Source organism: Citrus clementina, unplaced genomic scaffold, assembly GCF_000493195.1.
Source record: "Citrus clementina cultivar Clemenules unplaced genomic scaffold, Citrus_clementina_v1.0 scaffold_7, whole genome shotgun sequence".
NCBI lineage: Eukaryota > Viridiplantae > Streptophyta > Magnoliopsida > Sapindales > Rutaceae > Citrus > Citrus x clementina.
The window spans coordinates 4,655,886-4,670,115 of NW_006262075.1; the positions used below are offsets into that span (position 1 = coordinate 4,655,886).

The following is a 14,230-nucleotide window of genomic DNA, read 5'->3' on the forward strand; positions in this document are numbered from 1 at the left end:
GCTTCCTGGTTGTGGTTTCTAGAAGTATTTCAGAATGTCAACACAGAATGAACACGGTTATGGGAGTAGGAGACGAATACTTGATTTTATGTTAAGAAAGTTCTCATTTAATAATATTAAAAATAAATTATGTGAAGCTAATTGTCATTATATTAGTGTTCTTTCTTATGAATTAGACGTATGGTTTTGATTTGAAAGTCTAACAGTGGCAACTTTCCCCGCTTTAGACAATGGCCAAAATAACATTTTGGTCAATAGGGGACAAAATGAAGAAATTGCAGACTTGGTGAGGTCAGAATCCAAAATCCATAACTGAAGGTGACTAAAACGTAAAAATTTTTAAACAAATAGGCTAAATTTCAATTGGAGTTATTTTCTTCCTTGGATTTTTTTTTTTTTTTTTTTGGAGCTTCTCCAGAGGCAGTTAAAGAAAAGGTGGAGGTGCACATTTCAACTAGCATGAATTACTGAATTTGGATCTTATTATGAAGAATTGATGTGTGACTTGACCAGGAGTATATGCAAGAGATCGGAAAAAAAAAATAATGCACTGAAGGGCTGGAAATATGCTTGACTTCAGACATACAAATTGATATAGATTTTGAATATAGAAAATTGCCTTAAAAATGCTGATATAAATAATTAATGTGGTATAATATTAATAATAATGCCGGAAGTAGTAAGGAAGAATAGTTTAACCACAATGGGAGAGAGCTTATAAGGTAGGAAACCCGAATTTCTTTTGCTTCGTTTTTAATTCAGTGGTAGAGTTTATAAAATGGCTTTACAAAGGCTTCATTTATTCCACATTAATTTTGATGTGGACAGGTGAAGAGGCGGTGTGCTACCACGACTGAACAGATTAATGGCCAAGCATCACAACTGATCTCCATAGCGGTTTTTTTTTGGGTAAATGTTCGGTTTAGTTTTTGTAATTTTAATTTAAATATTTGTTTAGTTTCTATATTTTAAAAAAAATTTAAAAATATTCCTACTATCAACTATAGCATATTATAACTTTTTTTACTTTTACAATAATACTCTTACAACAATATTTATGACATTAATTTTTTAATTTATAAAAAAAATTAATTATTAAATTAACCGATAATTAGTTATAAGTAAATTAAGAAATAAATATCAGTATGAAACAACTTTTTATAAAGAATTAATTTATCAAATTAATCCCAAAAGTAAAATTATAAGAACTAATTTTTATTTTAAGGCTAATTAGACATTTTTTTTTTCATCTCTAAAAATATTATTGTAAGGGTATTATTATAAAAGTAAAGAAAAAGTAAGGTGACGTTTGTTTTTTTGTCTGAAATCTGAATAGACCTGAATTAGTCTGAATTCTAAATAGGTCTGAATGTCTGAATCTGAATAATATGTTTGTTTTTTCGTCTGAATCTCGAAAAATAAGTATTAAGTTGTTTGTTTTTTTTAACTTAAAAAGCTGAAAATATATACTTTTACATTTGTATCCTTATTAAAATTGAATGTCAAATAAATAATATATTAAATACCACAATATTTTAACATTTATAAGTAAAACTATATTCAAGTGAATACATAATTATTTTGGAATTTTAATATATAAAATACCATAAATTTCAAATTTTATCATATATAATATAAGAAAGAAAAAACAGGGATATTTTTATGTGGGGTAAATATCTATAGGTGAGTTTTGGGATATACATGAAAAATAAATTATAAAACAGGGATATTTTTGACATTAGCAAGTAATTGACTTAATTCAAATTTCTCCATTAAGTAAAAAGCTAAAAAAATTAGCTTATTTTATTAAGTCAAAATTATCTAAAAAGTCTCATTAAGTTATAAAAACAAACACCTCTAATTAACTTAATTAATTAAGTTAAGTCACTTTAAGTCATTAAGTTAAAAAACAAATGCCACCTAAGTGTAGAATTGTAATATAATTACTAGTGAGGTGTGTTGAGACAATATTTTAATATACAAGGGCTAAACATATACTTAATTTAAAATATGGAGACTAAAGAAGTATTTACCCTTTTGATGGATGACGATACTTAATATTTAACAATTGTTCCTATTTAATATCTAGCATTTCATGGTAATTGTACTTGATCTTTGTTAGAGAAAAGCTAATCTAATGTGATAAAAAAAAGTAGGCAAAAAACATATAATTTGATGAGTCGTAATGTGGTGGTAGACATGCTTCAAGAATATCTTGTTGAAAACTTTTACTAGTAAAAACTATATAGGAAAACTTGATCAAATGAAAAAAATAGTACGGTGCACATGTGTCTACTTTAGTTGTAGAAGTTCTTATGTTGTAAGATAACATTCTCTTTGATGGGTGCTCCCTCTGATGATCAACTCGATAATCTATTTAAATACTGCATGTCAATACCATATACTATTTTCTCAAATGTTAATATGGGTAGAGCTTTGGTAAATATATTTGTTATATTATCTGTGGAGTGTATTTGCTGAATATCAATTTTCTTATTTTGCTGAGCTAATGAGTATAGAAGAACTTCAATGAGATATGTTTTTTTTTATCTCTTTTAATATATGATTGGATTACAGGAGAAATTTTCTTATTAAGTATGGACTTTTGATACTCTGCTAAGCCCACTTGTTCTGATTAAGCAAATACCTCATATGCGACATTTTTTAAATTATAAGGTAAAGATTTATTTATTCTTACAAAATATAATAGTTTTTTGTCTAATCCCTTTTAAATCTTTCTCTTCTTCTTTATCGGGGAATGTGAGAGAACTCACCACATAAAAAGTGAGAGAAAACATCCCAAACAAAATTTGAAATGAATTTATGTTATCCATTATATTTTTTTACTTAAGAATCTCAATTCTATAATTAGTAGAATTTTGTCCAAGTTAATCAAGCCTTAAGTGCCAAGTCTGGTTTTGGATGATTGCCGGCAACTCTGAGAAGACGAGAAAATGTATTTGCGGTAGTATATATACGGGAGAACGCATTTACAGTCTAATAGAATTTTAGTTTTTTTTGAACAGTGAAATGATTATTAAAAGATAACCATGTGTAGTGCGGCTGTTGGGTGATGAGACAAAGGAAGCCAAATGCATTTATTATCTTTTATGTTTTTAGAATTAGCCATAAAATACAGTAGTGTCCAACATCTGTATTCTCAAAGTTATGGAATTGCAAATGATGGAAGGCTGTTAGTGAATAGAAGGAGCTGCAAATAAGAGGCGAGTATTTAATAATTTCATCACATGGACTCAATTATGAATCCTCCAACTACTTGCTTTCTGCACGTGAATTTGCTAGCGCCTAGCAGAAATCTGGCTAATTATCTTGATTTATGCATTTAACTGTACCAGTGGCATCGCAGTGCAATTTATGAGCATTGGGGTGGTCGATAACAATCAATCAACGATGGCAGATGACCAATTTTAAAAATCATGAGACAGAAATATTTAAATGCGCACAAACTCATACATTAATTACATAGAAGATTTTCTCACAGCTTCACAAAGGGATTTCAATTTTCACACTTGCGGCCAAAGAAACAGCCAAAAATTACAACGCATACTTACCCCCAAAAAAACTACATCCAAATTAAACTATCACTTTCGCACACAGAATTACGTACATTGTACTAATTAACTGTTAGTATGTATTCATATACCATATATATGAAACCCTAGCCAAGACTCGGGGATTCCTTTTGCTGGAGAAGTGGTATAAAATTCAACGTACTCAACAACTGAAATCGCCGTCTCCCAGCAGATTGAAACACGCGGAAAAACAAGCATTACTTATATTCATGCACAAAATCACTAGTAATTGCACGTAATAGTAGTTATGGTCTAAAACAGTCCAGAGGAGAGCTAGATTAATCTATTCATAGGCTTGGCCTATATATATGTCAATCAAGCAGCTCACATGAGCTTCAAGAAAGCCAATCTTATGTCCTTCACAAGATCCTTCATTGTCGTGCAGAATTCAGCATTCTTCTGCAAATTAAATAAGAAATAGAGAAATAAAAAATTTATTGTTTTGTTAGAGAGTATATATGCGCTGCAATGATTATGAACAATTAACAGTAATAATAAACATTATAACAATTAATACAAAATGAAAAAGATCAACTAATTAATTACCAGAGCGATTATGGTTATATCAAGAGTGGAATTTCCAAATGGTAAGACGCTGGTGTTGGTAATAGAAAGATGAAGCATCTCGAGTTGGCTTATTAATTTTGGGAGCAGCCCTTTTTGTTTCTCACAATGGATTCGGATGAGAACATCCTTGTCCGAAACTCTCGCTTCAATTTCTGGGAGTGTTCCATCGGATGTACTTATTTCTGAATTATCATCACATGAAGACGACTCGTCATCTGTACCCGATACCACAAGCTGAGACTTCTTCACGTAAACCACTGATTCCACCGTCCTTTTCTTGGTCTGTTCCTCCAGTACTTTCACTCTTTCTTGAAGCTCTTTCACGTACCTTATGGCATCTCCCAGGACTGAAGCTTTGTCCATCTATGTGCGTATAAACGAAAAATTAGAATTGCCATTGAAGCTGTTTATTCACACATGTATATACCTTGTTGCACACACCTTTATAATAAAATTAATTATAATAGCATATACACCTTCTTGAGGCCAGGAAGAATGGCTGAAAGAGCAATGAAGCGCTGGCTAAGCTTCTCTCTTCGCTTTCTTTCAGCCATAATGTGATCTTGAGCAAGTGCAGGAGTTCTGGTCACTGGGTAAGACCTTTTAGTCCCATGATTGGGATTAATGACAGTTTCATAATTTGGGCTCCCCAAAGGTGGGAAAGGAGGAGGAGAAGTTGTATTTCCTGTAGACGGTGGCGCCTCAACCTTAGGCTTCAAGGAGCAGCTGTACATGTTAAGATTGCCATACAACTGCTTATTAGGGTTTGAACTGATCGGTTTCTGATCAAAATTAAGAAAGTGAGGCTGAGGGGTTGGAGAAGAATGATCTGCGGATGCGCGGTCGGTTGTTGTGGTGGATTTCCAGCTATAAGTCTTGAGTAGTTTGTTAGGTCTCTCATCAAAGCTCGTTTGAGATTTTCCATTATTATTATTATTAGGGTATGAGGAATAGCTCTCTGATGTAGACAAAGATTGTTTCAAGTTTCCTCCCAATGCAGCTGTTATGTCTTGTTTGCTGCTGAACAAATCTGCCACTGACTCCATATGGCATTGATGGATGATGTTATACTCATCCATTCCCTGTTAATCAAATTCATGATGTTCAACAGACAATCAATATATCACTGATCAAAATCATGAAGATATATGATAATTAACTTCTTAATTAATTTCCAAAAACAAAATAATAATTAATCTTACCAATTCAGCCAACCATTTAGCCGATGATGCATCCATGTTTTGAGCTCCTCAAATTCTAGTTTCCTTATTCACGCTCAAAATTTCTCAAGATGATGATCCTGCAGAATAAAAACGCTCCAACTTAGCTATATAATCTATATGTGATCCTTTTTTTCCGAAATGGGTAGAAAATCAATATCTCTTGCCCTCACTCTTATAGTTGTGAGAATGATCATTTATCAATCAATTTCTGTCCTACACACGTGTCAATTTCTGCCCTACGCACGTGTCAATTTTTGTCCTTATCTGCACATTCACTGATAAAAGTAAAATAAACGCTCTCTCCTTCACACGCAAACACAATGACGTGAGATGAATTGATTAATGGTTATGGAACCACAAAAGGGCTTGACCAAAAATCAATTCCAACTTCATTTAAGGAAAAGGAAAAAGATTGCGAATCAACGGAAGCCAAAAAAATTAATATTATATTTTCTTTCACAGCTAGCCAACCGAACAGAAGCCAGAAATTGAAAATTCTGAATTAGTCACATAGTCTTTATCAGTTTTTTAAATTTTTTGGTGCCAAATATATAATTGCCATTAGCTTATATGTGTATTCATTGTACGAATTTATTTATTGATTATGTAATATCAAATCAAATAAAACTATCCTGGCATAAAGAACGGGGCTAGTCACCTGCATCGAGGCCCACTTCCTCAATGATTGTAACTCAAGTCATAATAATAATCAAATAACAAGCAGGTTTGTCTCCTTTTGGTGTGTGAAAAAGGAGAAGACATTACAATTGAATTCGATATTCTTCATAATTTTGGTGGGGAAGTAGCTAGAGTTATTTATTCGGCCGGGAAAAAATTAATAATAATAAAGTTCGAATTCATGACTTTTAAATTCACATCAGTTTTTGTGAAAGGGACTGAGAGCTGTCTCAATATAATTCCAGCTAGATTAGAAGCTTCTTGGAGAGCGTTTACTAAAATAAACTAACTTTGCGTGACATTATTTCTTAAATATTTATGTTCATTAAATTTTGGGTAGCTCAATTCTTAAAGAAAAGATAAAGTTATTACCAGATGCGAGAAAAAATGTCGGTTTTGCCTTTCGACATTCAGCTCGCAAAATCCCTTATATATTGATATATACATGTGAAATAAGATGAATTAGAAAATTGTTAAAAGTAACCGGCAATTCACATTACAAGTTTTTATGGTCATTATTAGGTTAATGAACAGTATAAATTTGTAATTTTATAAACTATTTGTTCCTTATTGCACTATAGTTGATGAAACCCAAGAGTTTTTTTTTTAAAATGAAACTCAAAACTGGTGTCGTGGCCATCACATATGAACGAGTGAAAGAAGATTCTATACATCACATATTAAAGAAGGAAAAAGGAAGGGGGGGGGGGGGGGAACAGCTTGGTTTTGGAAATCTCAAATGAGGAAATGCAACCAGTTTACTCCTCCGTACGGTTCAGCATGTGACTAAAGATAATATTAAATGTAGTGTGTGCATGCGCCCACTGAGGGTTTATGAACTTGCTTTCACGTGCGTCAATGAAATTCTAAATCATAGATCAGTGCTTCAATTATCAATTCAAGAGTCGGGCATTGAGATGATAAATCTATATTATTGAGTTTAAGCACGTGGTAACTTTTGTTTCCAGCTATATTACATATGATGGGTCAAATGATTATTTGTATATATATTTTGTGACTAGGATCAGCATTTGTTTAGTTGAGGCCCCTCAAATTATTAGTTCTCAAATCACATGGCTATATCCTCTATGTCCAGGAAATAACCAAGCAGTGCCAATAATTTGCATTATTTCAAATTAAGTTGTTGCTTAATCAAAAACAATTAATCGCGTTAATTAATGAAGTGCTACCAGCTGGACAAAACACATGTTATTAATTTTTAGACTACTTAGTGATTTCCTCTTCTAGGGTTTTCTTTAACCCGAAACTAATCATCATTGGATCATCTGAAAGTTCTCTCTGGATTTTCATTTCGTCGACAAAAAATAAAAATAAAAATTGTGCACCCCTCCTCGACGTTTCTAAGTTCCATCTGGCTTTATCAAATTGGTTGAATTAAATTAATTGAAAACAAGTATTTAATCATTGCCAAAGCCTGGGCAATATAAAGAATTGATAAGTGGGAGCTTGCTAAGATAGTCATTATTATGACATAAAAGATTGGCTGCGCGCAACCACCCATTGATTCTCTGTGATCTTTGAGCTATTTCTTTATTTTGATGAATTCCACTGTAATTTTAAAATCCTATATCATTCATTATTAGTCACTCAAGAAGGACTTCCATTGGTAACCCAGCGTTACTCACAATTTGAATTCGAACTGAAGTTATATGATCTAAATTTTATGAAAACATCTACTAAAACTCGGGTGCCACAATGTTGATCCGTAAAGTTATTCTTTAAGTAATAAGACCGAATTTTAATTGTAATAAGAAACCAAACGAATTCAGCTAGTGCAAAAGAAAACAAGAAACCCAGAAAGTATCGTTTGACCATATCATTCAAAAAATGGAAACATGATCTTAAAATAAATGTTGATTAAGATTTAATGGTTGGAACATATCATGCGTTGGTGGATGTATCGGGATATTCTGTTGATCCCACGAAGGGGGCTCAACTTTTTGTCTTATTTGCTTCTTGATGAATACTGAGGAATAAAGACAACCTGGCATAATAATTAATTAATAATATTGAAGAAATATTTTCTGGACCTCGAAGAAAGTACAATTTTGTCTTTACTGTGGTTGTTTATAATACTTTTTATTTTATTTTATTTGTCTTATGTGGTGACCAACGCACGAATTCCCTTGTTGTTGAATTGTTGTGTTGTTGGGTATCCATCTCACCTATGATGGGTTCTACTGCTGTCGATCTACGTAATCGTGACGTGTTTATATCATGTTAAGTAAATTTAGACAAGACTTATTTATTAATTGTCTTAAAAAATCAGAATATGTATATAATTCATTTATTAATTGTGTCAGTCATATTAAATATGTCTAACATATTTAATAAAAAAAGTTAAAAATTAATTTAAAATGACAAATATATTAATATTATTTTTTAAAAAAGTCATAAATAAGTTAACATGACATATATATCACATGAATAAGTTTATAACAAAATATAGATATGTTAAGAATAATTAATTTAGTATTTACTAAATATCAATTAATTTTTCAATAATTTTGCCATGTATTAGTTGAAATTTGTGTTATAAATGTGTAATCATGTTGACGTAACACAATCACGACATGGTAATTTTATCGTATTATGTGAACCTATTTATTAATTATATTAGTATTTGTCAATATAAATACGAAAAAGTTATGTTGTATCCATACCCTGTAATCATATTATAACCCACTTTATGACCTCAAATGAACTCTTTACCTTTGGCTATGCCAAAATCAAGTGCAGCTCCTCATTGTATTCATTTAATTATATTATATAAAATAAAATGAACATAAATTTTTTTTTTCTTTTCTGTGTTTTGTCATCCCAATCATTTGAATTTAGAATTTAAAGCACGTGATCTTTTTATTTCGATTGTGTAACAACGATTAACTAACTTCTCTATGTGAAGCATTAATCAGCTATATAATATATATAAGTAGAAACTAGTAATCTTCTATATATGATGATAGGGAAACAAGGGAGATAATTGCATTGGATATAGCTTAATATTATCGAAATATCAAATATATGTCTTGAATTGTTGGACTTAGTACTTTTACATAAACATACCCAAAAGCACCGTAAAATTATAAAAACAACCTTACAAGTCAAATAATTTTATTCCACTTACTAAAATAATTTATTATTTGAATTTTCTTTTTCAGCCTGCTTGGACGTACGTAATTTACTATTTGACTTTTTACTAGACTTCGTTGTGAAAGATGAGAATTCTCAACATGCGTTTTGCTAAGTTACATGAAATAATGTCCCTAAAACATGCAAAAAATTATAACATTTAAGTAAAGTCCACCTGAATTTTATAAAAGCTGTAAGTTATATGAAACATAACTCAACATGACCCTCTCAACGTAACCACATTTTGGGAGTATCATTATGTAAAACAAGTTAGTAGGATATATTGTTGGCACTTTCAAAGGATTCTAGATGTTACAATAAAATATTTCTAAAGTGATACTCTATATGATAATAATCCTTATCTAATTATAAAAATTTTTAATATCAATTTAGACTAATTATAAATAAGAATAAACTCTATATTATAATATGTTATAAATTTTTTAGATCCTCCTTAAGATATTTGCTTCCACATAGTAATCAATTTTTTTATATTATAAACAATATATATTTATTTACATACTCAATTAATTAATTATTAATTAGTGCATACATCATCCTTATATCACTTACACTAAAAATAATTAAGTCAAATAAATAAATTTTATAACAATATTTCTATCGAGTTATAATTTTTTTACAATAATAAAAATAATCCAATATTATACTATAAAAGAAATTTTACTGTATTTAAATGAAAAAAAAAAGCACCCAAAAAATAGGAAGTGGCGGATGCACATTTTGCCACTTGTCAAACATACTGAATGCTATTATCTTTTCCCTCCGCAATTCTAGGAGAGGTGTCCGCCTGTCAATCTGTCATTGGTCAGCGAGTAGATACAATTGCTATCTCCTTAGACTGGGCTGAGGCTAGCTCTCTTTCAGCGTTTAAATGCAAAGGCAGGGCTGGCTTGATTCATGGGCCGAAATGTTCTTCGGTCTCAACGCTGTTAAAAGCGCTGCAATTGCACCTCTCTTTTATCTATTTTAATTCTTAAAATAACCTACTCGATAAAGTTTATGGAGGAAACTAATAGATTTAGATAGGAAGCAACGTAAAATAAATCAAGTTTGATTCTTGACTATTCGGTTTGATAGCCGGTTACTAATTCTTCTTCTGCTTTTTGTAAATTGAAAGGTAATCTCTCACATTCTGCTAGGGAAGAAATTAGAAAAACAATAAATCTTATTAATTGACACCACAAATTCAACCGCAAAAAACCATATTTTGAATTAAGCCCCAATTAAAGCTCCTTTTTGTTTCCCTAACGATTTTTTTTTCCCTCTTCTATAGCATCAATCAAAAGACCTAAATCTAAAATATATAAATAAAAAAAAAAATCTTATTGTTTATGGTGGGGAGATGGGGAAAATAAGAATCTCCATTATGGGAATAAAGAAAAATAATAAAAATAAAAAGAAAGTCGAAACTTTCTAGTATGATTTAATTCTATTTTCAAATAAAAAATGTATTTTTTTTAATAATTTTCAAATTCTATGGACAAATTAATTGGTTCAAAACATTACAAAAGGGAATGTTTACTTACTTTTTTTTTTTCGATTTCTTTAACTTCTATAGTAAACTTTATTGCGGTGACGATATTGTAGGGGAGGTCTTGCGGCAAAATAATTCGACGCCAAGATGATAAAAAAACTTAATACATCTCATTCTTATTGCTTTTGCAGAATTGAAAAAAAAAATGAAAAATGAAAAGGTCGTCTTATTCAAAACCCAAATTCTAAAATCTCATCTCTCTCACTTTACACTTCGTAATGCACCGTGTTCTTATAGGGAGAAAGATACTTTCACAACTTTTTAACCAGAAATGGAAATGGCCGAGAAGAGAAAATATTTCTTCTTTTTTAGGTTACTCTCAAGAACAAAGCTAGTATAGACGGGGCGAGCCCTGTAGTTCAAAGGATTAGAGCACATGGCTACGAACGATGGTGTTGAGGATTCAAATCCCTCCTTTAGAATTCAAATTTAAATGGCTAGTTAGATAAATTTACTTACAAACCATTTGGCCAAACTACAGAGGGCAATATTGACTATTGAACAGAATGAGTAAAAGTTTATAGCATCGACATGGAACATTTAAACTTATTCAAGTTCTATTTAAAATTGAGATGCTGAAATTTTTAAACTACAACTGTCATGAAAAAAACTGTAAGAAACAAATATTCATAATATATAGTAAATATAAATTTTAAAAATTAATTTTGACAAAATTATTAAAAACATTATAAATTTTTCATCATACAAGTAAAAAATTATATCAACATAATTTTTAAATTACAGCAGTTAGTATTTATTAAACATTTTTGTGTTGTAACTTAAAAACTACAGTTGCCCAACCTCAATTCCAAAGGCAATCCTCAATCGAACCAAAAGCCAGCTACAAGCCTTGACATGCCCAGTAAAAACAGAACGGTTAACATTTGGGTTTGATTGGCTTCCCATCATCAATATTACCGATTTCCATTTGCCCAAAGATTACATAAATATAAATACTGGGCATATGTGTCCATATGATGTCAAAGAAAGGAAGTTCATAGATACATGACCGAAAAGGGTAGTTGCCGAATTAAGCTACAATATAAGAATCTATTTCAGCTAAAAATAGCGCTGAGAAGGACAGAGGAGAAACTCAGCTCTTCAATAGTGTGATAGATGCAATAATTTCGAGAGAATTCTTAACTGCGAAGCAATTCATTCCTTTTCCTGAGTCCAAATCTTCACGGTCCTGTCATTGTCAAGTGCACCAGATGCAATAATGTTCTCCGTGGGGTGAGATGCCACTGATATGACAGGATCTGTGTGACCTTCTAATTTCTGAACTACTTTCCGGGACTGAAGTTCCCATAAGTACACACAACTATCCTCAGAACCACTAACAATATACTTCCCATTTGTCACGGAGAAGGTGGATGATATGCAGTACTTCGAATTGGTATGGCCGGTGTATGTCTTCAGGATTTTGCCAGTTGAATAGTTCCAAAGTCTCTGCACGATAACAAAAGAAACACAATAATGAACAAAAGGCAGGAGGGACAGCAACTAGAAACTGTATGTCAAATGTAAAAATGGATGTCTATAATGGACCAGAGATATCTAAGGGATTCCATATGGATTGTTTGTTATATTTGTTGAATATAAAAGCAAGCACGCATTTTCAAATTTCCCTTAGAAAAAAATATAACCCATAATTGAATCTAACAATACAAGGTACCACTTCACATGCCTGTAGAAATCTCCCTAACTGCTGGGAGATGTGCCCACAAACAACCAATTGAGAACACATATAGATGTACATGAAACAAGCTACAAAGTAACAATTGACAGGATATACAGTGTTCAGTGCTAAGGGAAACCAATCAATGCCCTAAACGGTATATCTTTTGGGATTCCCAGTTCCCCTGAAAAGGAACCAAATTGCAGTGATACTTCCGGTAAAAACTTTAACCCCTCTTATAATGGTAACAAGGTTTTTCTTCATCCCCATGTGAGCACATTATTCTTTCTACTCACTGATGACATTAAATATCACAATTTTGACAAACCCAGTTGTAAAAATTAGTGAGTCACATTTCAGAAACTAAATATAGTTTCACATGCAAAATATATCACAATTTTGACAAATCCTTGCAGAAACATAAGGAGAAAACAACAGAGTTGCAGCTATCCATACAAAATAAAATGTAACTTACAGATAATTTCGGAAGGAACAAATTTTTTCAGAATGATAAAATAAAATATTGCATTCACCCCATCTTGGTTTCTATCCTATTACCTAGGGCTTCATAAAAGTTCTCATGTTTAGAGATTAACAGAAATCTTCCCACCAAATTTTTTTTTTTTTTAAATTCTGATTTACATAATATTAATAAAAATCAGTCACGGCAAAAACGGAATCCCTGGCTGCCTTCCCATACAAGTCCAAGTTCCTAACTCACTGAAACATTCTAGCTCTTCAGAATCAACTTAAAATGAAAACTTTCTAGCTAATTCACATGCATGAAAGGGTTAAAACGAAAAAAATGAAAGACTGACTTACCAAAGTATTATCGAGAGTTCCAACAAGAATAAACTTTCCATTTGGCGAAAACTTAACAAAGGAAACTGGAGGATTTTCATCATCAATAAGCGTTTTCATACAATGTCCGGTGCTGGCATCCCAAATCCTACAGAGTCCATCATAACTGCTAGTGACAATCATGGTGCCGTCGCGATTAAAGTCAACGGCGGTGACAGGATCGGAGTGGGCAGGCAAAACCTTGAGACATTTTCCGGTCTTAACGTCCCAAATCCTGACAGTCTCGTCAAAAGCGCCAGAGACGATCATATTGGATTGAGGGTTGAAGTTGACACAGAAGACGTAATTGGTGTGGCCGATTAGGGTTTTGAGACAGGTGGCGGTGGGGACGTCCCATAGACGGATGGTTTTGTCGTCGGAGGCTGAGACGAGGAAGCGGGAGTCGGAGGAGAAGGCGAGGTCGGAGACGCCTTGTTCGTGGCCGGTGAATTTTTGGAGAGGAGAGGGAGGGGTAGAATCGGAATTAGAAATACTGGAGAGCGAATAGGTGAGGAGGGTTTTGTCGGCGGAGGAAGAGGCAAGGAGGCGGCCATCGTGGGAGAATTTGACAGAGGAGATGGCGCGTAGGTGGCCGTTTAGGGTTTGGGTTAAGGTGTAAGGCCTGAAGGATTCTAACGATTGGTCTGATGACATTTTTTTTTTTTTTCAATTTAATTTAACGGGGGGTTTTGGGGCTGAAAGGATTCTCCAGAGACAATAATGACAATGGCTGAGAAAGCACGCGGCAGCGGCAGATTGCCTTCTGTTCAATGTACAACTACATTATTACTGCCTGCACAGGGATTTCTCATCCACAAATTTATTTGCTCACCTCCGTTGGGATGACATGACCTAGTATAAAGTTCTGGGGGTTTATATTGGACCCTTGTATCCTAAACAAAGACCAATTAAATATTCTGTATATTATTATACCATTCATTTA

General features: G+C 32.4%; 2 protein-coding genes across 2 annotated transcripts; both read right to left on the bottom strand.

Annotated features, from left to right (window-relative positions):
- Window positions 1-3,917: 3,917 nt before the first annotated feature.
- On the bottom strand, window positions 3,918-5,398 carry LOC18037615 (transcription factor bHLH18). Its single transcript, XM_024180435.1, has 4 exons — window positions 5,363-5,398; window positions 4,637-5,242; window positions 4,140-4,523; window positions 3,918-3,992 (listed from the first exon to the last, which is right to left on the bottom strand). Exons 1-4 carry the CDS (start codon window positions 5,396-5,398, stop codon window positions 3,918-3,920), a joined length of 1,101 nt encoding a protein of 366 aa, XP_024036203.1.
- Window positions 5,399-11,658: 6,260 nt separating this feature from the next.
- LOC18037616 (COMPASS-like H3K4 histone methylase component WDR5A) lies at window positions 11,659-14,179 on the bottom strand. The gene is made up of 2 exons (XM_006426119.2): window positions 13,270-14,179; window positions 11,659-12,218 (listed from the first exon to the last, which is right to left on the bottom strand). The coding sequence occupies exons 1-2, from the start codon at window positions 13,939-13,941 to the stop codon at window positions 11,925-11,927; spliced, it is 966 nt and encodes a 321-aa protein (XP_006426182.1). The 5' UTR covers window positions 13,942-14,179; the 3' UTR covers window positions 11,659-11,924.
- Window positions 14,180-14,230: the final 51 nt, after the last annotated feature.